Source organism: Sparassis crispa, assembly GCF_003851025.1.
Source record: "Sparassis crispa DNA, contig_000010F, whole genome shotgun sequence".
NCBI lineage: Eukaryota > Fungi > Basidiomycota > Agaricomycetes > Polyporales > Sparassidaceae > Sparassis > Sparassis crispa.
In genome coordinates this window covers 433,399-458,919 of record NW_020939758.1, presented here as the reverse complement: position 1 = coordinate 458,919, position 25,521 = coordinate 433,399, and the positions used below count along the sequence as shown (strand labels likewise).

The following is a 25,521-nucleotide window of genomic DNA, read 5'->3' as shown; positions in this document are numbered from 1 at the left end:
AGCCTCGGCCCATAGATAATGTGGTAGATCCTTTGTGTAAATCATTAATCTCACGAGGGCAAGTAGCGTTCGATTGAGATGCTCTGCAACTCCATTTTGGGATGGAGAGTACGGCGCAGTCATCTCTATCTCAATCCCATGGGCGGCACACCAATTCGTTAATTCGGTGTTAATATATTCTCGCCCATTGTCTATGCAGAGTTTTCGCGGTTTGTTCCCAAAATGTTGATCAAGGTAGATCATATAATTCTTTACCTTGTCTGTAGTTTCGTCCTTCATTTTGGTAAACACGACTGTGCTTCATCATGTGTAATCATCTGTGAAGGTTACAAAATATCTCCACCCGCCTATTGCGGCGGTCTGCACTGGGCCCCAGACATCGGTATGTGTAAACTCACCAGGCTGATGGCTTCTCCCACTTGCCGCTTTAGGGAATGACTTCTTTGATGCCTTTCCCTGAATGCATGCAGCGCATTCGATATTGGCCGGGCTGGGCAGAAATTGTAAGCCCTCGACTAAATGGTCGTGCTGCAAAGTTTGTAGCGCGGCTTTGCTGATGTGTCCATACGATCGATGCCACTCTTCCCAGGTGCGCGGGTCATTCTCGGACACTATGTATGCACTCCCTTGTTGCGGCTTAACCGCTCGGGCGTGTAATAAATATAATCTACCTTTCATTTTGGCGACAGCGAGGGTTTTTCCATGGTGATCGATTAAGATTGCGCGCCGATCTCCCATGACTGTTCGGCCACCGGCTTCGTCAAGTCTTGGTATTGAAAGTAGATTGCATGGGGATCATGGTGCATATAGCACATCGCGTAATTGGAACTTTATTTTTCTATTACCTACCTTACCTTCGAGCTGTATGGTCCCCCGTCCGTAGGCTTGGACAGTGCCAAGTCCGCTTATTGTGTGATGCTCGAGGGGTTTGTAGGTTAAGAATATATCGCGATTTTTCGCGACATGCGACGTTGTCGCTGAATCGGCATACCAGTCGTAGAAGGAATCGAAATCTTCATTCCCCGAGCTAGTGCCTAAGAATACAATATCGCTATCGCGATCTTCTTTATCATTCTTGCGTGCAACATGTGCTCTGTCTTTGCCTTTGCCACCAGCATCGCGCATCTGCTCGAATTTTCAGTGCTTGTATGGAGGTTCTCCAGATGATGCACCTCGATATGGGGCATTGGATGGTCCAGCTCTGGAAGGCGCTTGTCCCTCCTTGCCGCCGCCTTTGGCCCAACAATCTTTCCCAACATGCCCGAACTTTCCACAATTGGAACAGATGGGCTTGCCTCGGTTCCAGCATTCGCCAGCCATGTGTCCCATCTTATGACAGATGGAACATTTCTTGATCAAGTCTCGCTTCCGCTTCTGGCTCTGGGCAGTAAGCACTTGCTCTGGCTCAACATGCTGATCGCGGTCGAGACGGCACCTATATTCGCTGATGACTACAGCGATCAATTCTGGTGTCGTCATTGGCGGAGAGTTTGGCTGAGAACTCATCGTGCCAGTGTATGACGCCGTATACGAGTCCCAGCTGCTGGGCAGGGACTTGATGAGGATCCCATTAAAATCTGCATCCGTTATTTGCTTTCCCATCATCTGTAATTGTTCACGTATCTCCCGAAGCTTGGCGATGTGCTGCGGGATATTCACACCTTCGTCAGCATGGTAATCGTAGAAAACTCGACTCAACGCTATAATCCCATGTTGTCCTTTCGGCTCCTTTACCGTGCGAAGCAGATCCCATATATGATGCGCCATTATCACTCCTTCCGTATGAATCACTTGTGCATCGTCCAGGCACATGATGATCAAATTCCTTGCCCTCTGATCCTTCTCGCCCCACTTCTGAATCTCGGCATCGTGCGCTTCTCTGGTATCCGGATTAGCGCTCGGCTCTGGTTTCTGTATCTCACCGGTGACATAGCCGAGAAGCTTCTTCTCATCCAGGAATGCAGTCATGCGCCTCTTCCACGGCATCCAGTTGTCCTCCTTCAGAGGATGGATCCGATACATACTGTTCGGAATGTCCTTGTCGTCATTCGACATCGTGTCGCCCGGAATAGGGGTAGTTTTTCTCGTATGGGTGAGGATAGTTTTATTGGTTGTTAGCAGCAGTAGGATACAAGTCCGAGGTTTAGACGGTCTCGGGGCTCATAACCTGTTGAGAATAATAGGTAAATTCCCAGAGAATATCGCGATGATGTCTCGGATGAAGGGAAGACCCGATTACTCAGCCGGGTTCCCGAAATAGATTTCTTTATATACATTCTATATAAAGTTCCCTTACATAATCATTCCCCGCTGTGGCGGCATGGGTGCCCTCGGATCGCTTCCTCCGGGCATTCCCAACAATAATATGCGAAAACTGCACTTGGACAAAGAACACTCGGTCATCGTCGGGGTGGGTGTCAAGACCGCGCCAAGAACGATCGTTCCAGAAGTCTATCGGCAAATTCCGATCTTTAGCGCTAGTCAAACGCTGGCTTGGAATATTCGCACCAGTCACTGGCCGTTCACACCAGAGAGTCCACGTCCACGTCCACACCAAACCTCTCTCGTGCGCACAAGCTGCTCGAAAGGACCAAGGCTAAACGCCCGCAACACCCGCACTACATAGGTCGGTGAGCGACTCAGAATTCACATAGAGGCATCTTAATTTCCATTGTAGTAATCCACGGAGTCCCCGAGAGTTTATTCACTGCTTTACCTATCTCTGGTTGAGGGGCATTGTAGGTGAGTCGCACAGGTTGTTACGAACTTGGATTTGCCGCTTTCCTAGTCTCAACGGTTATACAGGTCATCGTACTCAATCGAACTCGGCCGAAATGTCGCTGCTAGGCTACGGTAGTGCTCATGACTATCAGCGACAGCAGTCGTCGTCTCCTATGATGCACCGGATACCTATTCCAAACCCGGGCGCGAATAACGGTGCACCGTTTAAAGCCCCCGCACACAAACACGCCCACCATTTGCATTCCATCCCACCGAGGGAGAAGTCTACGAGGACGCTAATCATTGACCATCTCCTCTGGGTTCATGGGCGCACACGCTTCGCGCAGGCTCGGGCAGAGCTCGGCATGACTGACCGCACAGGCGGCCCGTCCACGTCTAACTATGCACACAGGGAGCGGCCCGAAAACTACGAAGAGGAGGAGGAAGTCTATAGCGACGGAGAAGATGTGAATGTACTCAAAGCGAGAGCAGGTGGGCCCGGTCATCCCCACGGCGACGAAGAGGAGGAGCGGTTCGAGAGGCAAGACTTGCAATTGGCAAGGAGTCTGAGACTGCGAGCCGAAAGCGTAGAGAAGGTGGCGACATCGATACTCGACCAGCCACCACAGGTTCCACCTCTTCACCCGGATGACATGCTCGAAACCCCTACGTCTCCGCAGTTACGTCCTCAGGCCGCCCCTCTTCACCAGCATACCCTCCCTAACGGCGTGCGCCTCCGACTAGCACTCGCGACTGTCGTCAACGATCTTTTCTCCCGACGCGCTCCTATTCCTCTCGGCCGTCACCCCTCCGCACAGATGTCTGCTCCACCCGTTCTACCTTCGGCACTCGTTCCGCTCGCGGCCATATCCTCGGCCTCGGCCAACCACCGCTCCCCATCCTCTACGACGCGCAGACCTCACCCAAGTGACTACATTCGCTCACTGTACAACGTAGGTGCCGAGGAGGACAACCAGAACTCGCCTCCGTCACTGCGCTGTCCGCGGCATCTGCACATGGGTTGCGAAATATGTGTCGAGTCCAAATCGCAGACGTCCAGCCGCGGCGGGGGATCTTCTCGCGGACGCAGCGTACCGGGGCGCACGGTATCGAGCACGGGCAGTAGCCCAGATGACATGGGCAACCAGTCCAGCGGTGCACTCGTCGGGGGCGTCACGGGTTGGCAAGACGGGAGCGGGATCGGCTCTGGGCTGGCGCGACCTGGTCCTCGAGGGACGGTGTTACGCCGGCCATCTGGCGCGGCGTCTGCGGCAAGCGACGCAAATGCCATGAGCAATACGAAGCTTGCTGAGCTCATCGTGCGCTTCATGCGGCTGAGTGCACTCGTCGCCATGGAGCTAGGGAGAGAGGCTACAGAAGATCGCATTTCCTTGGATGGCGGAGAGAGTCGGGGTGAGGACGGCGCGTCAGCACCACAGGCACAGGCAGCCAGCTCGTCCGCTCCCCGTGGTCTCATGTCTCCTCGCCCCCTCGGGCAGCGCCAGTTGGCTGCAGAAGCGGGGATGTTCTACCATGCTCTGCGCCCGTCGCGGGAATGGTACTTTCTATTGGCAGGCCTCCTTACACGGGCTGTTTTCGAGGGGTACATGTCCGCTGGGTGGAGAGGCACCGAGCCGCTGGAAGTCCTCCTCGGCGTCGGTCTCGGTATGGTGCCACTTAAGTCGCACCCTCCCCAGGCGACGAATGGAAATCAGGGAGGGGCAATGAGTCGTGAGAATGGTAACGAGCAGAATGTCGATAAAGAACGAGAGGAGGATAACGATTTCACTGCATTTGACCCTGACGACCTCCCAGACCTGGAAGATACTGCCCGCGTGCTGTTCCCGTCGCTCAGAGACGTCGGTGTCGGTCCAGGCGGTGCTCCTTATTATCGGAGGGAAGGTGGAGAGCTCGAGTATGAGATGGAGATGAAGGATAGGTTGTCACGGGTAAGTCTCGTCTAGCGTGTGTTGTTGCGGTCTTGTATATCGACTCAATTTACACTTTGTCATACAGTTCTATGATGTACCAGGCTCCACCCCTGACCTGGCGACGCACATGGAGGATCTTGCATGGCAGTTTCCCGGTGAGGTTGTCGAGCGCGCAGCGGTCCGATTCTGTGAGGCTGTGGCGCGATGGAGAGGAAAACCCGAGCTAGAGACTGTCAGTCGCTGCGCTCGTCGTATTACTCAGCACTGATCGATTATCTCACACAGTACAAGAAAGCGCCGTGGGTCGCCGGCCAAAGGGAGCATAGGACAAGCGGGGGGACTGCGATGTCGATAGATGCCCTTGTGCATTCTAACCCAACTAGTCCCTCAAATACGGCTGATCATGCGAGTGTCCAGTCACCGTATCGCCCGGAGCCACCCAGAAACCGTAGGCCGCCGATCGAGAGGTACTTCACTGTGCCGCAGTTATTACTCATGCAAGGACGGAAGAGGCGGCGCTCGGACACAGATCGTGGTGAGGAGGGCCGGAGAGGTTTCAGTTGATCTAGTGTGGATAGTCGGTTGACATTGGTGGAATTTTTGTCTTATCGGATTGATGTCCCAGTCGTGTACTTTGTTGGCCATTGGTTCGATGCGGGTAGAGTCGACTGGCCATTGGTGAAAAGTTTTCCCTCGGCCCTGTACGTTCTCCGTGGATTTAAATATTCTAACCTTACGGGCGTGATTATCACCAGCGCAAAAGAGATTGTCAACCATTACATGGAGTCAGCGTTACTTGGCGCAAGGACGATTGCACAGGTGAGGCGTAGTGGTAAGATCGTTATCTGAGATCCAAGATCAGCGACCGCTTACAAAATGATCCTACTGGTGGCATCAGCTCAGGCTGACCTAGGCTGACCTCCCACTCCATGGCGTCTTATCTTCGCAGTTGGCTCTATGCACAAACACCATCGGATGTCCCAAACACGCCCTCCATCGTCGAGAGCGCCCCGCATGATTCAGACGGTGACACCGAGACGATCCACGGAGGAGACGACACAGACGACATGCCTCCCTCTTTCCCTAGCGTGAACAGTGCGCAACGCATTGCATCCGACAAATTCACGGAGAATGGCATTCCCATGATTCTCACAGACACCCAGCCGATGCTTCCGCCACCACCACCTCTGCTCGCCCAGCGACAGCCTGGCATCTCGAGTGGCTCATTGGCTGTCCCACTAACGACCATCAAGCCTCCAGCGAAGTCATCCAAGCGAGGGAAGGTAGCTTTGGCTCCGGGGCATGGTCCGTTGGATTGGGCGAACCTGAAGAAGTCCGGCCAGGATTTGAGGGTGCGTTATTGACGGAAGGATGTTGGATGTTCGCTGAACGATGACTAACTCCAGGGCGTGGATACATTTCTTCGTGTAACTCCTTCTATGCTGAGGCGGCATAATAAGAGGGAAGATGCGTGGGCTGTGTTTAACGGGAAGGTGTACAATATCACACCATATCTCTCATATCATCCTGGCGGGGAGAGGGAGCTTATGAGGGTTGCCGGACGGGATGGTAGCAAGCTTTTCGGTGAGTAAGAATTACATGTCCGATGAATTGTTGACTGACCCGGGATTAGCACTGACTCATGCTTGGGTGAACCTAGATTACATGCTAGATGGTTGCATGGTAGGGTTCCTCACGGCGGAGCCCTCGTCGTAGCTCGGCGGCTTTGGAACTTCGCCTATATAATGCTGCCATCTTCTACGGACGGTCCAGGATACCTTCATGTCCCATATCGGCAATTAATTTATATCATACAGTTTCGGTAACGTACCGTAACTCGTGCGGCAGTCCGAGCGGGCGCAGGAGGGCCATTCGTTTGTTATTCATCGCGGCCACGCTGAACTCACTTTGCATTTCACAGTTTGTGATTATTTGATGTCCATTCGTGTGGATAGGACATACTCTCGCAATGAGAAACAAAATAGTACCCGACCTGATTCTGAGCATATTCTTCAGCAGCACCATCTCGAAGCTGTGCTCCATCCGGCAACGCGGCTCCGGTTCTGTCTGACATCTCTCCTTTATACTTGTCTTGATGATTTAAGTGGGAGCAGGCCTATCCCTCTTCACCAGCATATTCGTCATTGACCTCATCAGTGTCTGGCCATCACTATCTTCGTCGATGTCTTGCATACGCTCCTTGCTCTCTACTTCGTCAATCTCATGTGTGTGCTTCTTTCCGACTCGCTCTCTTCCTCATGGCGGCATCCAGTCATCCAGTCGTCATTGGGCAGACAGTCTCATTACTTCCTAAGGATACTGGTTGATCTGGTCCTCCCCCACAGTCTCCACTACTGGCTCTCGAGTTGCCACTACATCTACAGTACCTTCATGGCACAAACTGATGAGTCTTGTGTACAGGCAGTGCAGCATCAAGATGCCATTCCTTCCCACTTTTCTAAGCCTTCTACCTATAGTCAGAACCAATGCATGATGCTGATGTCCCATAACATGGATGTAGGTACACTTAATGAGAGAAATCTGCTATTCTGATGATAAACCTCACACTTCTGGTAGTGGCAAAGAAACTGAGATGGAAGAAGGCAGTACACAGGCTGATCAATCACCTGTTACGCGGCAGCGAAACACGAGCGTCTAGTCGAGTCGTCACGAGACAAGGTCTTAGTCTAAGACACGAGTCCGTTCAAGTGACACTTCTGGCGATGTCCTCGCACTGAAGGTCAATCAGAGTTCGTTCTTATGACTCGTAGTAGCTGTCTGCTACTGACGGTCGATCTTAGTCAAAAGGCAAGTGAAAAGCTGGTTTAATGGTAACCAGGTCGAGATGGGGATCCAGCTCGACAAGGTCGTTTACTTATACAAAAGGTATCCGCAGTACTACGCAGTAATGCGAGATCGTTCATTGGCTAGATAAGGTGAAACGATATCTGGGCAAGGTAACAGCGAGGAAGTAATATGTATGAGAAAGCTGAGTAAGGTCGTGAGAGACAATCAGTACTAATGGGGATAACGAGTCGTGTATCAGAACGAGGTAAAGATGAGGCGTACATGCACGTCTTGCATGCGCGATAAGAAGAAGGTCCGGAGTTGGATCCGGTGTAACCCTTGACTAGGGGTTCTGGACATCTGGGTAAAGAATCGGAGGTTGCGCTCCAATGAGTCACGTGTTGGATCACGTGGTCTGGTATCGTAAAGGGAACAAGGAAAAGAAAAAGAAAAGACGCGCCACAAGTGGGGAGCGTTGTAACATCAGCTCCCGTCTAACGTTTCTTGTCCCACAAGAAATATTGTGATCTTCATCGTCGTCGGGGGCAGTCGCGAACATAATGATCTCCTCCACATCTGTAGCATGTCCGCCGGCTGGTTCGTGATCCTTGTTCGGGGATACGTCCATTCCTGTAGGGATGACTGCGACGCGAAGAAGTGGATGCAGTCGAGAAAGATGGTTGGGATAACGGAGATCGTCCACTGGGTACGTGCGAACGAGGAGGGCGAGGTCGAACGGGAATTGGTTCTGGCGACGAACGAGGAGTGGATGCGGGTATTCCATTAGTGGTGTATCCGAGGATGTGTCCGATGTCTTCGTCCCCATGCTCCCTCCAAATCTCCTGTGCTGTACGAGTGACCGTACTGCGCATCAACGACCAGACTTGGTCGACTCTGGTCCGGGCTCTACTCGTCCTTTCTTCTGCTGCGATGAGCTCTTGTCTGGCCGTCTGCATCCACTCGACCATTTCTAATGCTCGTTGCATGGAAACCACCGCTTGTCGATCTTGCGGGCGATTTCGTAAGGCGACGAGGATATCTGTGAAGTCGACAGGAACACGGATGGCCGAGACCAGACGTGTGGCAAATTCTTGTTCGTCCGATGCGTGACTGAGTTCGATAGAAGGTGAGGGCGACGAGGTGCGGATAAAGGGTGTCTGTGCTCGAGAGGGTACTCCATTGACAAGCGTAGGCGATGCGGGTATGCTCATAATTGTGGAGGCGACTTCAGCGAGTATATTGTGAACAAGGTCGTCTATAGCGGAAGTGGGCATTGATGATATGTCGTTTTCTCCCCCTTTTATACCTTTCGGTCGTTAAGGGGGTCGCGGTTATCTGTGATGTGAAATAGAATGTCGTGGATCCGGGTAATAATCAAATAGATGAAAATCCATTGGACGATAAAGAGTATTCCCACAGAGATAAGAGCCGCCTGATCAGTTCCAGGCATCGTTCTGATCACCCCAGCCGTTAGCGTGCGGGCTGTCTCGCGTGAAGAGTGTGTGTTCGACAAGTCGTCTGATAAGGATTCGGTGGATGATCCAAAGAAAGGCGAGGGTTGTGCAGTGGAGGACGATTAGGAAGATAATGAGGAAAACTGTCGTGGTAGTCATTCCGGGTTTCTTCTCCTCTACTGAATTCCCCTGGTCCTTTTATATGCATCGAGGATTCGCTTGGCATTCTGTAAATTGTGGGTAGGTTCCCACGAGTTTTCTGCTGAAGAATATCCCTTCCACTTGACTAAGTACTTCAGATGACCTCGGTGCGTCTTGTGATTCAGGATGGCTTCGACTTCGTACTCTTCTTCGTTATCAACGACATCAGGTGGTGGGTTCACGTAATTCGGACCATGTATGTCGTTTTCGCGATAAGGAGATAGAAGGGCGGCGTGGAATACGGAATGAACTCGCCAGGTCTTCGGGAGTTTGAGACGATAGTTGGCTGGTCCGATGACTTCGACAATTTCGAATGGCCCCTCACGCTTTGGTGCTATCTTGCGCGAGGCGTAATTGACCTTCAGGTTCCTCGAGTCTAGCCAGACCTTCTGTCCTAGTGTAAACTTCGGCGATCCTTGTCTGACTCGGTCCGCCATCTGTTGTCGGGCTAACTCGTGCATGGCTAGTGCTTCTAGTCTTATCTTCTGCAACATGTCAAGCCTGGATTCAATCGATGGAATGTTCGTGGACGGAAATATGGAAGGGAGTCCACGTGGTTCGTATCCCATCATGATGCGGAATGGGCTCATCTTCCGTGCCGAGTGTTCCCTTGTGTTATGACAAAACTCGAGGTCTGGCAGGCGGTCGGCCCACGTTTCAGGGTTGTTTCCGCAATAGAGTCGAAGATAGATTTCCAGCTCCTGGTTGACTCGCTCTGTTTCTCCGTCCGTCTGAGAGTGATAAGCTGTGCTCATTGACGATCTGATCTGGAGTAGTCGATTTAACTCTTGGAAGACCTTGGATGCGTATTGAGGTCCTCTATCCGAGATGATTCGGTCGGGTAATCCAAATCGCGAGTATACTTTGTCATGAAAAATCTTGGCCGTTCCTTCGGCTGTGATCGTTTTGAGGCAGGGCGTAAGAATCACCCCCTTCGTAAGGTCATGGTCTACTACGACCATAATTGAATCAAAACCGTTGGAAACGGGGAGGTCGGTAATAAAATCGGTGGTGCAACAGGAAAATGGTAATGCGTGTGGGTCGGCGGGAATTGGTTCCAAAGGAATACGAGTTGGATGAGTATTCGGTTTCATTTGTTGGCAGGCGGCACAGCCTTCAACATAATTGTAGACAAATGTGTACATGCCGGGCCACCAGAATTCACGACGTAACAGTTCAAGAGTATTGAACTTTCCAGGGTGACCCATGGCAGGGGAGTCGTGATGTAGTCGAACGAGGTCACGACGAAGAGTTTCGGATGGTGGAACGTAAATCTTTCCCTTGTAGAGGATGACACCATCGCGAACTTCCCAGTCCGAAAGCGATGATTTCATGGGGAATGGCCCTTTGTGTGCAATCGCTTCGAGGGCTTCGTGAACAATGAGGTCTTTTGCTGCGTGATTCCTGATTTCGTCGAATAGTGTTGGGGAAATGGATCGTATGAATAGTGCGTTGGGTAAAAGAATGCGATCTTCGTTGTCACTTTCACTGTCATCGAGTCCATTACGACGAGAGAGCGCATCAGATTGGATCATCTGAGTGCCAGGGACATGGATGAGGTGAAGATCAAATTGTGATAATTTGAGACTCCATCGTGCTTGTCGGCGGTTTAACTTCTGAGCTGTACGGAAGTACGTGAGGTTCTTGTGATCACTGCGAACTTCGACAGGATGGGGAGAGCCTTCAAGATAATGGCGCCATTCAGTGAGGGCTCGAATGATCCCGAGGAGTTCGCGGTCGTAAATTTCGTAGTTCCGTTCAGCTGAATTGAGCGTCTGTGAAATGTAGGCACAAGGATGGAGGTCTCCATTGATATCGGCTTGGCGTAAAACTGCACCCGTAGCAAACTTGGAAGCGTCAGATTCAACAACGAAGGGTTTTGCTTTGTCAGGCAGTAACAGTACTGGGGCGGTACTGAATCGTTGCTTCAATGTGTCGAAAGCTGTCTGACATTCTGTTGTCCATTCAAAAGGTGGAGATCCAGCGGCAGTGCGCGTAAGATTCGTCAATGGTTTGGCAATATCCGAGAAGTTGGCAATAAACTTCCGATAGAAGTTTCCAAACCCTAGGAAAGAGCGAACACCTTTTACCGTGCTTGGTTCAGGCCATTCTGCAATTCCTTTAAGTTTGATAGGGTCCATGCCAATGTAGTTTTCTCGAATGATCATGCCTAGGAATTCGACTTCTTTAACGTCAAAGAAACACTTTTCCGGTTTAAGGAATAAGTCGTTGTCTTTGAGTCGTTGGAGTACGCGTCGGGTTCGAACGTGATGTTCTTCCAAATCGTTTGAGAAGATGAGGATATCATCCATGTAAATGACTATCCATCCCTCATCGATCATGTCCTTGAAGAGTGCATTCATCATCATTTGGAAAGTCACCGGGGAGTTGCAGAGTCCAAAGAACATGACCATAGGTTCGAAAAGTCCGCGATTTGTCTTAAATGCGCCCTTCCATTGGTCACCATCTTTGATTCTGACATTGTTATATCCGGAGCGTAAATCCATTTTCGTAAAGATCGATGCGCCTTTGAATTGATCCATAAGGTCAGAGATGAGCGGAAGAGGATAGGCGTTCTTCACCGTCCCTTCATTCAGGTATCGGTAATCCTGACAGGGACGTAGTGCTCCGTCCTTCTTTCCTACGAAGAAAAATGGTGAAGCCATGGGAGATTTCGACGGTCGGATGTATCCTTTTCGCAGATTTTCTTCCAGGAAGTCATCCATCGCTCCTTGCTCTTTGAGCGATAACGGATAGACTTTACAGTCACGTGGAATAAAATCGGGTTTCAAGTCAATGGCGTGGTCCCAAGGTCTGGTTTCTGGAAAGCGTTCAGCTGCTTTCTTTTCAAAGACGGACTTCAAATCGTGGAGGTAGTTGGGGACCAACTCCTCGACGGTTTTGGGTTTGTCTACAGCTGATGCTTCCTTGTGTGCCTGTTGTGCCAATTCTTGTGATTTACCAGATGTTTTGTAAAAGACCGTATTCTGTGCATTACAGAATAATGGGGATCGAGTGCTGTGTGTCATTCTTCCAATGGCGGGGCCTCTTCGTATGGTGAAGACTGCGGTTTCAGTTTCTTCATTCGTCAACGGTGACTCCTTCCTGATGGGTTCAAATATCCCAATAACTGGCTCTCCTGCGATATAGGATATAACTAGATCGTCGTCATCGAGCTGATCCATAGGGGGTTCTGATGGTGGGTCATCTGGTTTGGTATCATTCCGCACTGCGGGTAACTCGCCACGCTCAGTGTTATCGGTCATGATTTCTCTGATAGATTCCGAATGTCCAAATGAGGTAGGGGAAGTTTCGGTGGTGATTAACTCTGAGAGTCCATCTTCCTTGAAAATCGAAGCTCCTTCATCTGGTGCATCTTCGACGGTGGGTTTCGGTGGCCATTTGGCGTCTTTACCAAACCAAAAGTCACCGGTTTCCCAGTTGATCATCGGATTGAGGCGTTTAAGCCACGGCATTCCGAGAAGTATGTTTTCTTTGCCAATGCCGGTCAAGAGGAAGCGAGTAAGCGTCTTCCTTCCTCCGATTTTCATCATCTTCCAGGTACAATGAGTAATGGTACCCATTTGATTTGATGTGCCATCTGCATTCATAACTGTAATCGGTTTCGGTAATTCCCATCTGATGAAATTGTTTTCTTCCGCAAAACGAATGTTCATGAACGTTTCGGCTGCACCGGAATCGATCAAGGCTTCTGTTGTAACGTCTTCCTTCTCTCCCAACGAAATATTCACGGTGATTGAATTTCCGCTAGTGTTACAAATAACGAGGGGAGATACGGTAAGATGCGACGGTCCATGCATTACTAGTGGCCGTCGTCTCAAAAACCCAATTGGGTTCGTTCTTCGTCAGTCATGTCGTTGAAGACGTTTCGCACATAGGCGATCTGTTCCTCTCTGGTTTCTTCCTTCAACGTCTCCTTCTTCTGTGCGAGGTCTTCTCGCATCTTCTTGATCCATGTGATCGTGTCTGTGTCTAACCCGGGCTGTATCGTTCTAGCACGGGTGAAACTTCCAGACTGGGGGTGAAATTGTCTGTCGTTGGCTATATGGCCCTTCTTTCCGCATAGGAAACATAATCCTTCTTTCATTCTCTTCTGTCGCTCGTCTGGGGATAAGCGCGAGATATTGACACGATCAACATCCATCGCGTTTGGATCCTTTGCAGAAGCCGAGTAGTAGGGACGATGGACAGATCGGCCCTTTCCTCGCGTCGTTGTAGTGGCTCCTCGCTTGAAGATCTGAGCAGATCTCCATTGGTTATCAAACCGCGAGGCGTATTCGTACCACTTGTCAAGTGTCTTGGGCATGCTTTCCATCCCATATATCCTTTGTCGGAGTGGGTCGTTAAGTCCCCACTTGAAATACTCGATATTTCCGGCATCTTCTAGTTTCGCCTTGGATTCAAGCGATCGGAATTCGGCAATGTAGTCGTCCGCAGTACGAGTTCCTTGCTTGATGTTACGCAGCAAGGTACGAGCGGTTTCTTCAATATTTTCATCGCCAAATGCTTTGTTCACATTCGCAATGAAGTCTCTCCAACTCCCATAAGAAAGGAAGTCATCATTGGTGAGTTCCGTTTCTATGAAGCTCTGTGCCCATGATCCTGCTGTTCCTCCTTGCATGTGCGATAGCACGAATGCGATCTTCTGATTGTCCTCCTGGTAGACATGGCTGTTTCCGGCCATGTAATTCTTGCATTGGTTTATAAATTCCCTAAGCTTCGAACGGTCTGAACCGTTGAAGATCTCGGGTTTTCTAAAACCAAGTTCCTTCTGGCTGACATGGTGACGTCCTTCATCCATGGTAGCCATCGGTGGTATGTAATTGGATGTGATTGGTGCAAGAATTGGTTGGGGTACGGGATCCTGGACAGGGAGGTTCCAAGGGGCGTCTGGTCTTTCTCCTGGATAAGAGATAGGTATGCCGCTGTCTGCGATGTGTGATAGTACGAGCCCTCCAACATTATGGGGTAGGCCTGCTTCGTAGTCACCACTTGGGTGATCAATGTGTTGATCTGGTCTGATGAGTAAAGGTCGTCCGTTTAAAACGTGTACGTTCCTCTGTGCGTCCCACTCTGCCTGAGATGGGAGGAGATCGATGTATTGCTTGGGAAGAGCAGTCGGGTTGATAAAGTTCAAATCCAGCGTGGATAAATTCCCCTGTGTGGCCTACGTCTACACGTAGACTGCACACCGTCCTTAACTAAGTGGGTTCGTTCGTCGTCGGCTAACAAGCCCGTAGAGTGTCTTCTGTCTTCAAACTGGTACACCTATTTGCTGATTGCTCGAGTGATTACCTCAGCCTCCTCGGCCTATTGGTCTCTCGGACAGACCCCTCTCCGAAGATGAGTGATCAGTCTATCCCTTCAGCTACCTCGATTACAGAGTAATCTCAAACGGTGCTTTAGCAATCGAATCGGGTGTATCGTTCAGTCTTCAAGGTTCGGTCCGGTCGGTAGTTCGTTGTTAGACTCTAGGAAGTCACAGAGAGTAATAAGATCTCGACCTAATGTTACGCGGCAGCGAAACACGAGCGTCTAGTCGAGTCGTCACGAGACAAGGTCTTAGTCTAAGACACGAGTCCGTTCAAGTGACACTTCTGGCGATGTCCTCGCACTGAAGGTCAATCAGAGTTCGTTCTTATGACTCGTAGTAGCTGTCTGCTACTGACGGTCGATCTTAGTCAAAAGGCAAGTGAAAAGCTGGTTTAATGGTAACCAGGTCGAGATGGGGATCCAGCTCGACAAGGTCGTTTACTTATACAAAAGGTATCCGCAGTACTACGCAGTAATGCGAGATCGTTCATTGGCTAGATAAGGTGAAACGATATCTGGGCAAGGTAACAGCGAGGAAGTAATATGTATGAGAAAGCTGAGTAAGGTCGTGAGAGACAATCAGTACTAATGGGGATAACGAGTCGTGTATCAGAACGAGGTAAAGATGAGGCGTACATGCACGTCTTGCATGCGCGATAAGAAGAAGGTCCGGAGTTGGATCCGGTGTAACCCTTGACTAGGGGTTCTGGACATCTGGGTAAAGAATCGGAGGTTGCGCTCCAATGAGTCACGTGTTGGATCACGTGGTCTGGTATCGTAAAGGGAACAAGGAAAAGAAAAAGAAAAGACGCGCCACAAGTGGGGAGCGTTGTAACATCACCCAGCCTTCCACCCATTCATATATCAAGCCTTCAAGTTGCACTATTGCAGACTCCCATGCTCACCATTTATCTACCCCTTTCTGGGGATTTTGACAGACATGAATGATTTCACTGTATAATCATTCATTGAAAACTCAGTTTGTGACCTCATGGAGGTCCCGATAGGAAAATACAATCCAAAACCTTTGATAAAAGATAAAAAAATCACAAAACACGTTTTCATGGCTCCGCCCGGGCTCGAACCGGGAGCCTTCAGCGACCTGGAACAAGCCTGTGAAGCAGACGTCATAACCATTAGACCACGGAACCTGGTGCAAGTACTACAAGGACAGCCTATCCTAAAGGACCTGGGGACTCCAGCTTTCCCACCATTTGCACACACACCCACGGTCTCCCAATGGGCCCATAAATAAGCTCCCCCAGTTCCTCCCCATCCTGGCAAATGCCTCCCTCAACGAAGTCACCGCCACGACCCTTGCCGGATGTGAGCACAAGGACCCCCCGCAATCCTCTGTGAGCTCCGCGGTCAATTCCCCGGAAGGTGCCGCTGAACACGACGTAGTCGTCATGCGCGCACAGACGAGGAAGGTAGTGGCGGTGTACCAGGTCGTAGACAGGTGCATGGACACGGCGTCGCCCTTCTACATACCGAGCACCTCGAGGCGCGCAGCAGCTTCGTGTACATGATGTTGCTGCCCGCCTCGCAAATGATCGCGGTCTGCTCACGCGATCGTCAGTGCGGTAACGACTGCAGCGTGATGGCGCCTACTTCGTCCGGGTGCCTGAACACCGAGCTATTCACGCGGTTGTAGGGACGCGCCCGCCCTCCAAGAACCAGACGATCACGTCGGTCGCGAAAATGCCCGCCGCGTCAGTTAGTGGACATGCGTATGGCACTGCGCGCACTTTAGCGTTGGACTGGTCGTGCTCGTCAACGCCTGCTGACGTATTCCTGGGGGAATGGAAGGTAGATGGGGGAGAGCGTGGGGGAGGGCCAGGTGGCACTCCTCGGAGGCGCTCCACAACGCCGAGCGCCTGTGACGCGGTGGTCCCGGTTGTTCACGCTCGCGGCCGTTCTACACGACACTCGCTGGCGTGCACGGAGTGGGTGGTCCGATGACACTCTGAGTCGTGCTCGTGCTCGCGGGGTAGGTTCGTCATTGTATGCTAGGTTTGTGGTGCTCGTCGGCGTGTCCTGGCTCGTCAACGCATCCTGGCGCAGCACGGGTCCGCATTTGTCGACGTGTCCTGGCACGGTACAGGCTGTAAACAGGTCAGTTAGGATGTGCGTGCAGAGGTTCAGGCAAGAAGAGGATGAGGGGAAAGTCCCATCACATCACAGCGCTCGCCCCGTTGAATTTAGCGCCCACACTTATCTGAGACGCACGTCAATGGTGAAGCAGACCTCATAACCCTTAGACCACGGAACATACCCAATGGTTGGGGCGGTGGTCATGGTCCCAGTCAGGACTGTCAGGATCCCCGACCGCATGAGAAATTTGCGCGTAAATTGAAGAGGAGGAACCTCCCCTACCTCAACAACTGTTTACTGTATCCGAGGACAAAGTAGCGCAAGCCAGCGCCGCGTTTCTTGAAATCGAGCAGTTGGAGATTACATATGTCGCCGAGCTACCAAGCGGATCCTCTGGGCTGGATATAACGTAGGTACCGTGGTCGTCCACTGTGGCGAGTAGCAAAAACGTTTGCAAGGCCTGATCAACGAAATACAATATCAGGAACGTCAGCGGATCATGGCGGATGAATGGACAAACGGACGGACAAACGGAGAGGTCCTATGAAGGGACTTCAGATAAACTTTTACTGGATAGTTGCGAGTTGAACAAATATCCTGTGTAACGCCATTGAATGGGGGCGATGAATTGGCAAGGTGAATACAATCTAGCGCGCAGTCACGTCTAGACTCCTCTAGGGTTCTACATGTTCTCGATTTTCTCGGAGCAGGGATCTCGTAGAATAGTTCCAGGGAACAAGGTGATTTCGATACCTCCGCGAATGCTTTGCCCTGAAGATGTTGTTGGTCCATGTAGGTCCTTCTGTGAGTAGAATAAACATCGTGGTCCTCGGCGTGGCCTTTCCGTGGTCACGTTAATCGCCGAGTCGTACAGGGATTATTATGCAGGATCGCAGCTGGAATACGCCTCAACTCCCCTGTGTTAGGTCGGTGACTGCACTGGTTAGTTTTCGTCCTTGCTTACTACCCTCACTTGCTCCTTCGAGCGGAAGAGTCGAGATAGCCGTCGTTTCCGACGGTATCCTTCACAACTAGCCGCACAATAAATTGGCGACAAGCATTGTTTATTAGAGATTTACTACACAGCGAGAAGGAAGAGACAAGTAGCACTAGCGTAGGACGAATGTGACTACTCACAGACGTGCACATACGGAAGAAAAATTAACCAAAAGAGAGGACAGCCAGGGCTGAACGAAATGCGAGTGTCGACGGGTGAATAGAATGGGTAATGAATCCAAGCACGTAAACTGGGATTGAATGCCACGTCACCAGTAGAAGACGTTAATTAGACATTGCGAAGCAGAAGAAACGAAAACTGGTCAACGGGTCGCGAAGGAAAGGGACGAACGCATAGGCACAGCGACATCAAGTGGCAGGAAGCAATGACAGTGAAACAGACAGAGGACGACCGACAACACGACAGAGACAAGACCGGCTACAGGGAGACCGTCCAACATCTTGGGCCAGTACACATGATCCGATAAATAGCGTGCGTGCGCACACGGTGTATGCATTCATGAGTAGTTAATCATGATACGACGCGTGCAGGCGTCTCGCGAGTCGAATAATTATTAGGGGGCCCAATGCGTCGAGCGGTCGGCGGCTGATGCTACAGGGAATGGATGGCGTTGTACACAATGAGTTCTTCCACCTTGCCAGGACGCGGGAAAAGCACCGGATACAGATGAGGTTATGGGGCGAATATGGACAGGGAGAGGCAGGGAAGGAATGGTTTTACATGCGAGCGTCCATGCGCAAATTCAACTTCAGCTCTTGACCAGATCAATTCCGGTCCCCAATCCGCTTCTGCGCCCCGTAGCACTATCTGTACGCCTTCCAGAACCGTTCAGCCCACGGGAGTCGTCGAATAATCGCCGCCCACCAATGTCCACCGAGAGGCTTGTACCATGCCTTGATTGTGGTCCCGCACCCGCGGCAGGTGAAGGCGACACGTTTACAAAGTCGCTTATGTAGAAGGGCGGAGGCGAGGCGACTTTCTTGCCGTCGGGCGGAGGAAAGCCGGGTCTGAGTGCTGCAGATGACGGGCGGTCCGTGAAGGTAGGGCTCCTGGTCGTACGTGAGCGATCTTCCTGAAAGGGCGATTGTGGGGCTGGAAGCAACTGTACTGCGGTGTGGTCGGTGGGTGTTGGGGGTGTAATAGTGGGCTCCATTGGTACATCCAGAAAACTGCTATCAGTACCCTGCGACACGCCCAATTTCGGAGGCGGTGAGCGCGATAATTTCCTATTCGCGCCTTCACCAGGTATCGCGTCCGGATAGTCATTGACGGCTGTAATGCTGGATGCAAAGCTACCAGTGTCTTCCCTGCGGAGAGGCCTTTGTGCGTCCAGCGAGGGATTTCCGCTAAGGGATGAGAACAACGCGCGTCCTTTCAAGGAACTTCCTCCCAGCCCGCGAAATGCGACGTCCCTTGCATCCCGAGTGACTGCCGGGCGCACTGGGGACGGCGATGTAGCTAGAAAGAGCATGAGATCCGCCGCCTCAGTGTCACTCGGCTGATGTGGTGTGTCCGAGGCGCCGACGCGACTGACCACACGGTGCAGCGGCTTCGGCGTCAACTGCCCCTCGCCACGCCCTCTGTCGCGCGACAGCTCGCGCCGCTGTCTTCCACCCGGCGCAGGCGTGCTCTGCCGTCCTTGCGCCGACGTGGACGCCGCAGCCGTGACCGTCCGTGCTGAGCTCTGCGCGTATTGTGAGAACGACTGTGTCGAACCTGCATCCGACCCAGCCGAGAGGCTCGACCGCGGGGACGACGCGTTCGTAGGGATGGACTGGCGCGACAGCATCAGCGAGGTGAGCGTCGCCGCCACCTGCATGTCCACGTCCACCTCTGCACTATTCGCTGCAGCCGCCCTGGCCGGCGCGTTCGCGTGTTCTTTTCCCTTCCCTTTACCTCTGGCCGGCTTCCGCGCCTTTGACTTCGCCTGCGATCCCTCTGCTACTCGCGTCTTCGAGCTTTTGTGCAGAGGAGAAGGCGCACCGGTCATCCGTGTCGGCGCCGGTACTGGCGGATCTTGGGGATTATGGATAGTGCGCGGGCGCTTCGCCGGCGGCGGCGCCAATATCGACGCGAACAGACTCTGCGTCGCAGATGCTGTCACGGGTGGTGGCGGCGCCATCGAACCCTTACGCGGTGCTGCCCTCGCCGACGTGCCGGGCGACATCGCGCTGTTGCCTTGCGTCGCGGGATTATTGTAGTAGTTGCCCGCGGTCCTGCCTTGCGCGTTGCGTGTGTTCGCGCCTTGGCTTTGCGACTGCGCCTCAAGATCCGGCAGCGTGTTGTGCGCCACGTTGTGCGTTGCCTTGTATGAGGCATACGAGAGCCGGGTACGCAGCCCGCGGGTGAGCTGCAGGAACAGGGGTGATGAGCGATCGGTTTTCCGGCACCAAAAACCTAACGAGAACGGGCACACGACGCGAGAAAAAAAAATCTGCACCACAATACGGTGAACGCGCGATGGACGACGCTTCGTCGCGAATTTCCCAACGCGCAGTCGGCGCTCCGCCGATGGGAAAAATGAGCACCAACCTTCGCGATCTCAGCTCGAGCGAGGAATTTCTCCACAGCTCGGTCTCTCTCCTCCTTGTCGTTCGCGGTGACAGTCGTATTTATGTTGGCGGCGACAGGAGGGGCGGCCGCGCTGGTCTGGAGGAACCTAAGTTGCGGTGAGGGCGTCGTGGTGGACGACGAGGGAGTTGCCATGACTGCGTGGCGCGTGTAGACGACCAGTATAAGTGTACGGACGACGAGCAGGAAATAAGAAGTAGGAAGCTGATTGAGGGGAACGACGAGCGCGATGTGGTCGAGAACGTGTGAGAGGAAGAGACGCGGTGATAGGTAAGGCTGAGCGCGTCGCGTCGACTCCAGCCCGGAAACAGCCGTTCCCGGATAATTACGTAATATCGCGTCTTACTCCTGCCGCACGTTTCCCTCGACGCTCTTTATGATTCACTTCCGTCAATCATCCTCACTCAGTGACTCCATTCATTCCGCAGCGTCTCCGAACAATAGCCACACATCGCTCGAAATGTTCTAGCGGAAAAGCTTGAGCGTGTTCTGGCAGAGCTTTCCTCCTTTGGAGTCATGACTAGGAGTTATCCACCTCACAAAATTAGCCAAAAACTCTCGGGGACCCAGATCACCTGCAGCGCAAAGGGGAATGTCGGTGCAACTCGGTGGATAAGTCATACGGATGTCATCGCACCATCATGTCTCTGACAACATGACTGATCACGGGCGAATAACGGTCCCGACTCTCCCAGCGACAGAGCACGCAACTTTCGGTTCATCCATCCGCGCTGCCTGCTTCCCCAGGTCCCCGGTTGCACGGGCTGCTGTATGATAGAATGTTCCATGCGATTTCGGATCGATGGGACATGATCGTACGATACTGCACGGAGGTATCATCCCGGAAGCATCTCGCTGCTACAAGAAATGGGCGGAATCAAATGCAGTAAGGTCAAAGCAAAAACATCAGAGTCACACAGCAAGCAGTGCTGCCCTATAAGCCGAATGTACAAGTTCAAACCGATGCAAGTCGCAATTGCGAGTTCCTGGTATTCAGGATTTGCTCTCCTCTGATATCTCCCGGCACAACTCCCAAGACACGCTGATCATACGTTTCATGAAGTCGCAGTATGCCTCCTGGGAGGGTAGCATCTGCATGGTGTGTTCGGGACCTTTGCAATCTTTCTTGTGTTGCTTCCAGTCCTCTTTCTGACACTCCGGGCTGCAGTAGTACGTCTGACATGTCGGTCAGACCGGAGAAGCGCTCAGAAGAATCATTCCGTATCGTACCTTCTTGCAGGCACCGCATCGTTTCAGCTCACAGAACTCGGAATCAACACCAAAGCCCACTATTATCCCGCAAGTCTCATTCTCGCAGCGCTTGAACAGAGGACCTCCGTCCAAGCCAAGTTTCGAGAAAACTTCGATTTCTTTGGTCGGACGCGGGTCCGTTTTCGCCGCAATATAACGGTCCACGGCAGCATTCCACAAGTCAGCGCGGGTCTGGCATTCTGTCTTGCTCAATGTCTTCTCCCAAGGCCTTCAGAGGATATCACAAGATTAGTTGGATCGAACTCCGAATTCAGCCACTAGACACGCACTTCGGTGCGAATTCTACCTCCTTCAAGGCAAACACGAAGGCAGGATCAGCGTACCCCTTCTTCAGCAACAGGTCTGCCCCACAGTCCCGCGTCCGACACCACGCATCGCGCTGCTCCAGCGTCATTGGTACCCTGCCGTTAAAGTTCCGTGACATGTGGGTATTGATCGCATCCTGAGCCTCCTTGCAGTGCGGATATACGACGCCCGGCAGTTCATTGAGGATGATAATCTGCCGAAGCTGTACGTCCCACACTTCTACCGTCGCGAACTTCCTCCGCTGGCAGCATTTCCGGAACATTTTCGGCGAGCCGCAAAAGCACAGGAAGTCAAGAGGGTATGGCTGTTTACTGGCGTGGCAATCGACGAGCAGCTTGCCGGACCAGCAGGGGCAAGGACGCGGTGGACGCGGCACGATAGGCTTCGTGGTCTCCAAAAGAGACATAAGGCGACGTATTTCCGTCTGATTCTGCAGCTAAGGTGCCACGTTCAGTTTCACCGGTTGTGCACCGTGGCGCAGGAGTAGCTCGATCAAGGGCCACTGGAGGGTATTGAAGGCGTATCCGAAGATGGAGTCGCCGCCGCCACGCTGAGCGACATACAGCTCGGCATGCTGCTCAATCAGCAGCGTCGCGATACGGACGAGGCGAGCGCGGGTCTCCGCGGCCTTGTTGTTGGCTCCGTCCCTCCCAGCGGCCTGCGATTCCACTGTATTTGCAATCATCTCTGTCGCGAGGAGGAGCGGTGTCCTGCCGCACATGTCCGAGATGTCCACGCCGACGCCGAGGCGGAGGCACTCGTATGTGAGGGGGATGTCACCGCGGGCGACGGCGAGATGGAGGTAACTCGCCCCCTCCATTCCTTTCACTGTCAGTCCGCGCGTCAGGGCTGCAGGAGGGCTCTTGTAGAGAGCCTCAGCGCGCAGCACCACTTCGGAAGTGATGACGCTGGCACGGAATGTTTCGATCGCCTTGTCATAGATGATGGTGTTGGAGCCGATGAGGGGATCGGATTTGAAACTGTCGAGTAGCTTGGCGGGGAGACAAGGATGGGATTCTGTGAGACTCGCGGGCATGGTGCACGTCGAAGTGAGCAGGGACAGCCAGTGTACGAGTCATATTCGTCCTTATAACCATTGCGAAGTGTAGCAAGGAGGAAGAGGACTGCCTGATCCAGTAGCAGAAGGGCACGGCGTGAACTTATGTTATCCTTGACAGCGTATCAATTGACGTTCAAGTTGAGAACTAGGTCAACGAGACGGGAACAGACGATCTTCATCCCGTGTGATGACTCACTGTGTGCCTGAGAAGTGGTGAACTGTCTGAACTTATTCGGTGAAAACCGCCTTTCACCAATAAACTTCGGCATTAATTAGTGGATAGTGATTTGGATGTGATTTCCCCTGATTTCTGATCCACCGAGAATGGTAGTGAAATTCACCAACGACGATCCGCGTCGAAACGGTTCGGGAATTCACCACCTACTTGTTGGTGATTTTCTGTTGCGTTAAACTACCAAGTCCAATCAACCCTGCCCTAAATGTTCAAGTTTCAACATGGCGTCGTCGAGCTTCGTCGTGCGCTGGCATCGCTCAACACTGTCTCTAGCTTTGCACTTTCCAGCGCTCTGCTCGGGCCGGCTAATCTGGACTGGCTTAGTCAAATTGATCTCTGGTGTTGTCTCGTCTGCTGGGCTCCATGGCTTGCTCTCTGGGGAAGGTTCAATCCTTACCATGGCAAACAACAGACAGGTATGTGCAAATTTTGACGCAACGAGTGACCTCCCGGCCTTGCTACGGTATTCTGATGTCATCCTATGCCAGTCCCAGCAGACGGCTCTGTTGTGCAGCGCAGAGCGCGGTTTTAGGCGGACATGGTTTTAGGCAGACATGGTTTTAGGCGGACGTGGTTTTAGGCAGACGTTGTTTCACAAATTACGAGGGAGCGTAGGATGTATGTGTTCATTGCTATATATTACCGGAACTCTAGATCTGTATATATGTACTGGAATTGAATCTATATTCAATGTTTCTGGTAGTGAATTCAGTGATTGAGCGGAACCTAGTAGAAATCAACAATAAACAACCGGGTTCTCACGACTCGCCTTTCGACGCAAGGTAGTGAAATCGGACATTTTCTGGGTGATTTTTACCGCTTTCGCTCACCGAGAAAATTGGTGAAACAAGATAGTAGACCCTCGAAAACCTAGTGACATTCCATATGTAAAGTAGTAATACCTCCGAAGATATCTAGTGAACGAAGTTCGGGCTTTTCACCAACTTCCGGGCACACAGTGACTGCTCCTATGATTGAACACTACTGAGGGAAGTATCTCCAAACTAAGTGTGCGCCCCAGAATTTGACTTCGCGTATCCTGAACAGTGTGGAAGCTTGACCCTGACCTTACGGAGCGTCTACGAGCATCACGATGTAGATTATCGAAAAGTCAATGTCATGCTCTAGGTGGGTCACCCGGGGCTTCGCGGCTTCCAGAAGGTCTTTAACAGCGAAGAAAGGAAAGAAGTGTCTACAGTTTTATCGAACGCCGTAACGGTATCGAATCACATCTTCATCATCTACAATACCCGTACCAGCAGAAACTAATTACTTACACAGCTGAAAGACCTCTACAACTTCCCTGCTGACGATCTGGTCCAAGAAGACCAAAAACACGACAGATCGATAGCGAAAAAAACCCGAATAAATCCATGATAACGATAGCACGCGGAGCCTGCTGGCGTTCCGCTGAGAGGCCCTAGTAGTTGTAGGGCAGATACGACGGGTTTCGCCCGAACCTACCGCCCAAACACGTTCCGCAGCCCGCGTTGAAGGCGACAAGGACGAGGACAATAGCCGCAGAAAGCTCCATCCATATCTGTTCCACACCGTAGCAAATCAGCGTTCATGTCACCCAGAAAAGAGCGGGGAACACGGACTGCAGGCCCGAAGGACGCCGTGTAACCGACCGCATGGAGCCTTGACAGCACCGTCGCAAAAACGACAAGCATGACGATGAACGCTGCGAGGCTCGTGAGGCAGGCGAGTAGCGTCAGCAAGAAGAAGATCGGGTGGGGGTAGTATCGCAATCTCGGAAAACACAGCAGCGGAAATAGGCAGAGCAGAGCCAAAATGGATATTCCGGCAGCTACATAACATATTAATGAGTATGCCCAGTGAAATTTTGACATATTGGCGACTCACAAATAGGAATAAGGATCAGAGTTTGCATCAAAACCGCTTCAGAGAACTCGGGCTTTAAGGTGTATCCAAGACTAAAGCCACAATTAATTCGATATACGCGGAAAGTGTAGAACGACCTTCGTACCTCTTCGGTGAGCAAACGTTGTCGCTGAGATAACAGTATCCCCACAAGCCAAATCTGACGCCTCCAAACGCCAACGTCTCCAAGAAGTAGATAACCCGAATGAACGGGGTTGAAAACGTCACCAGAATTCTGGATCGCCGTCAAGAGGAATAACTGCGGTAGGAAACTTACAGTACGCACTGTAAAACGGTTGCTGCAAATAGAGCAAGGAACATAACCCAGGCATGATTGTACATTTCTTCCTTCTACCTTCCACAATTCCGCAAAAGAGCAGTGCTCAAACGCCGCGGTAAAATAAGCAGCAGAGGGTCGCGTTACAGGACGATAGTCCAAGCAGCATCTACTAGCAAACCACGCGCCGATTGCCACGATCTTAGCGGTGTCGTAGTCACTCTAGAGATTTCGGCCGCGTATGTCGTCCAGTAGGCCGTTGGTATCGGTGAAAATCCCGTCAAAGTCAACGCTAGGGCATGAGTAGGACCAAAAAGGCACAGCGACAGAGGGCGGAGCACAACGCCACCAGAGAGTTGGAATCTGCAGATTCGCG

At 52.0% G+C, this 25,521-nt stretch overlaps 11 protein-coding genes and 1 non-coding gene across 12 annotated transcripts; 3 read left to right on the top strand and 9 right to left on the bottom strand.

The window, feature by feature from the left end:
• Positions 1 to 1,137: 1,137 nt before the first annotated feature.
• On the bottom strand, positions 1,138 to 2,055 carry SCP_1201480 (hypothetical protein; the record flags this gene model as incomplete). Its single annotated transcript, XM_027763034.1, has 1 exon — positions 1,138 to 2,055. The coding sequence occupies one exon, from the start codon at positions 2,053 to 2,055 to the stop codon at positions 1,138 to 1,140; it is 918 nt and encodes a 305-aa protein (XP_027618835.1).
• Positions 2,056 to 2,834: 779 nt separating this feature from the next.
• On the top strand, positions 2,835 to 5,216 carry SCP_1201470 (hypothetical protein; the record flags this gene model as incomplete). The annotated part of the gene is made up of 3 exons (XM_027763033.1): positions 2,835 to 4,670; positions 4,738 to 4,884; positions 4,938 to 5,216. 3 exons carry the CDS (start codon positions 2,835 to 2,837, stop codon positions 5,214 to 5,216), a joined length of 2,262 nt encoding a protein of 753 aa, XP_027618834.1.
• Positions 5,217 to 5,581: 365 nt separating this feature from the next.
• On the top strand, positions 5,582 to 6,368 carry SCP_1201460 (cytochrome b5; the record flags this gene model as incomplete). Its single annotated transcript, XM_027763032.1, has 3 exons — positions 5,582 to 6,004; positions 6,059 to 6,236; positions 6,286 to 6,368. The coding sequence occupies 3 exons, from the start codon at positions 5,582 to 5,584 to the stop codon at positions 6,366 to 6,368; spliced, it is 684 nt and encodes a 227-aa protein (XP_027618833.1).
• A 1,477-nt stretch (positions 6,369 to 7,845) lies between these two features.
• Positions 7,846 to 8,650, bottom strand: SCP_1201450 (hypothetical protein; the record flags this gene model as incomplete). The annotated part of the gene is made up of 2 exons (XM_027763031.1): positions 7,846 to 8,081; positions 8,143 to 8,650. 2 exons carry the CDS (start codon positions 8,648 to 8,650, stop codon positions 7,846 to 7,848), a joined length of 744 nt encoding a protein of 247 aa, XP_027618832.1.
• A 419-nt stretch (positions 8,651 to 9,069) lies between these two features.
• On the bottom strand, positions 9,070 to 12,570 carry SCP_1201440 (Transposon Tf2-6 polyprotein; the record flags this gene model as incomplete). The annotated part of the gene is made up of 1 exon (XM_027763030.1): positions 9,070 to 12,570. The coding sequence occupies one exon, from the start codon at positions 12,568 to 12,570 to the stop codon at positions 9,070 to 9,072; it is 3,501 nt and encodes a 1,166-aa protein (XP_027618831.1).
• Positions 12,571 to 12,932: 362 nt separating this feature from the next.
• Positions 12,933 to 13,916, bottom strand: SCP_1201430 (hypothetical protein; the record flags this gene model as incomplete). Its single annotated transcript, XM_027763029.1, has 1 exon — positions 12,933 to 13,916. The coding sequence occupies one exon, from the start codon at positions 13,914 to 13,916 to the stop codon at positions 12,933 to 12,935; it is 984 nt and encodes a 327-aa protein (XP_027618830.1).
• Positions 13,917 to 15,492: 1,576 nt separating this feature from the next.
• SCP_t1201420 lies at positions 15,493 to 15,579 on the bottom strand. Its single transcript is given in 2 exon segments — positions 15,493 to 15,528; positions 15,543 to 15,579. It is a non-coding gene; the product is annotated as a tRNA-Val (tRNA).
• Positions 15,580 to 18,288: 2,709 nt separating this feature from the next.
• Positions 18,289 to 20,246, bottom strand: SCP_1201410 (hypothetical protein; the record flags this gene model as incomplete). The annotated part of the gene is made up of 2 exons (XM_027763028.1): positions 18,289 to 19,890; positions 20,073 to 20,246. The coding sequence occupies 2 exons, from the start codon at positions 20,244 to 20,246 to the stop codon at positions 18,289 to 18,291; spliced, it is 1,776 nt and encodes a 591-aa protein (XP_027618829.1).
• An 858-nt stretch (positions 20,247 to 21,104) lies between these two features.
• Positions 21,105 to 21,951, bottom strand: SCP_1201400 (hypothetical protein; the record flags this gene model as incomplete). The annotated part of the gene is made up of 3 exons (XM_027763027.1): positions 21,105 to 21,287; positions 21,342 to 21,591; positions 21,653 to 21,951. The coding sequence occupies 3 exons, from the start codon at positions 21,949 to 21,951 to the stop codon at positions 21,105 to 21,107; spliced, it is 732 nt and encodes a 243-aa protein (XP_027618828.1).
• A 174-nt stretch (positions 21,952 to 22,125) lies between these two features.
• SCP_1201390 (hypothetical protein) lies at positions 22,126 to 22,725 on the bottom strand (the record flags this gene model as incomplete). The annotated part of the gene is made up of 1 exon (XM_027763026.1): positions 22,126 to 22,725. The coding sequence occupies one exon, from the start codon at positions 22,723 to 22,725 to the stop codon at positions 22,126 to 22,128; it is 600 nt and encodes a 199-aa protein (XP_027618827.1).
• Positions 22,726 to 23,189: 464 nt separating this feature from the next.
• SCP_1201380 (hypothetical protein) lies at positions 23,190 to 23,516 on the top strand (the record flags this gene model as incomplete). Its single annotated transcript, XM_027763025.1, has 2 exons — positions 23,190 to 23,400; positions 23,473 to 23,516. 2 exons carry the CDS (start codon positions 23,190 to 23,192, stop codon positions 23,514 to 23,516), a joined length of 255 nt encoding a protein of 84 aa, XP_027618826.1.
• An 888-nt stretch (positions 23,517 to 24,404) lies between these two features.
• SCP_1201370 (hypothetical protein) lies at positions 24,405 to 25,189 on the bottom strand (the record flags this gene model as incomplete). The annotated part of the gene is made up of 5 exons (XM_027763024.1): positions 24,405 to 24,524; positions 24,586 to 24,794; positions 24,851 to 24,921; positions 24,975 to 25,103; positions 25,155 to 25,189. 5 exons carry the CDS (start codon positions 25,187 to 25,189, stop codon positions 24,405 to 24,407), a joined length of 564 nt encoding a protein of 187 aa, XP_027618825.1.
• Positions 25,190 to 25,521: the final 332 nt, after the last annotated feature.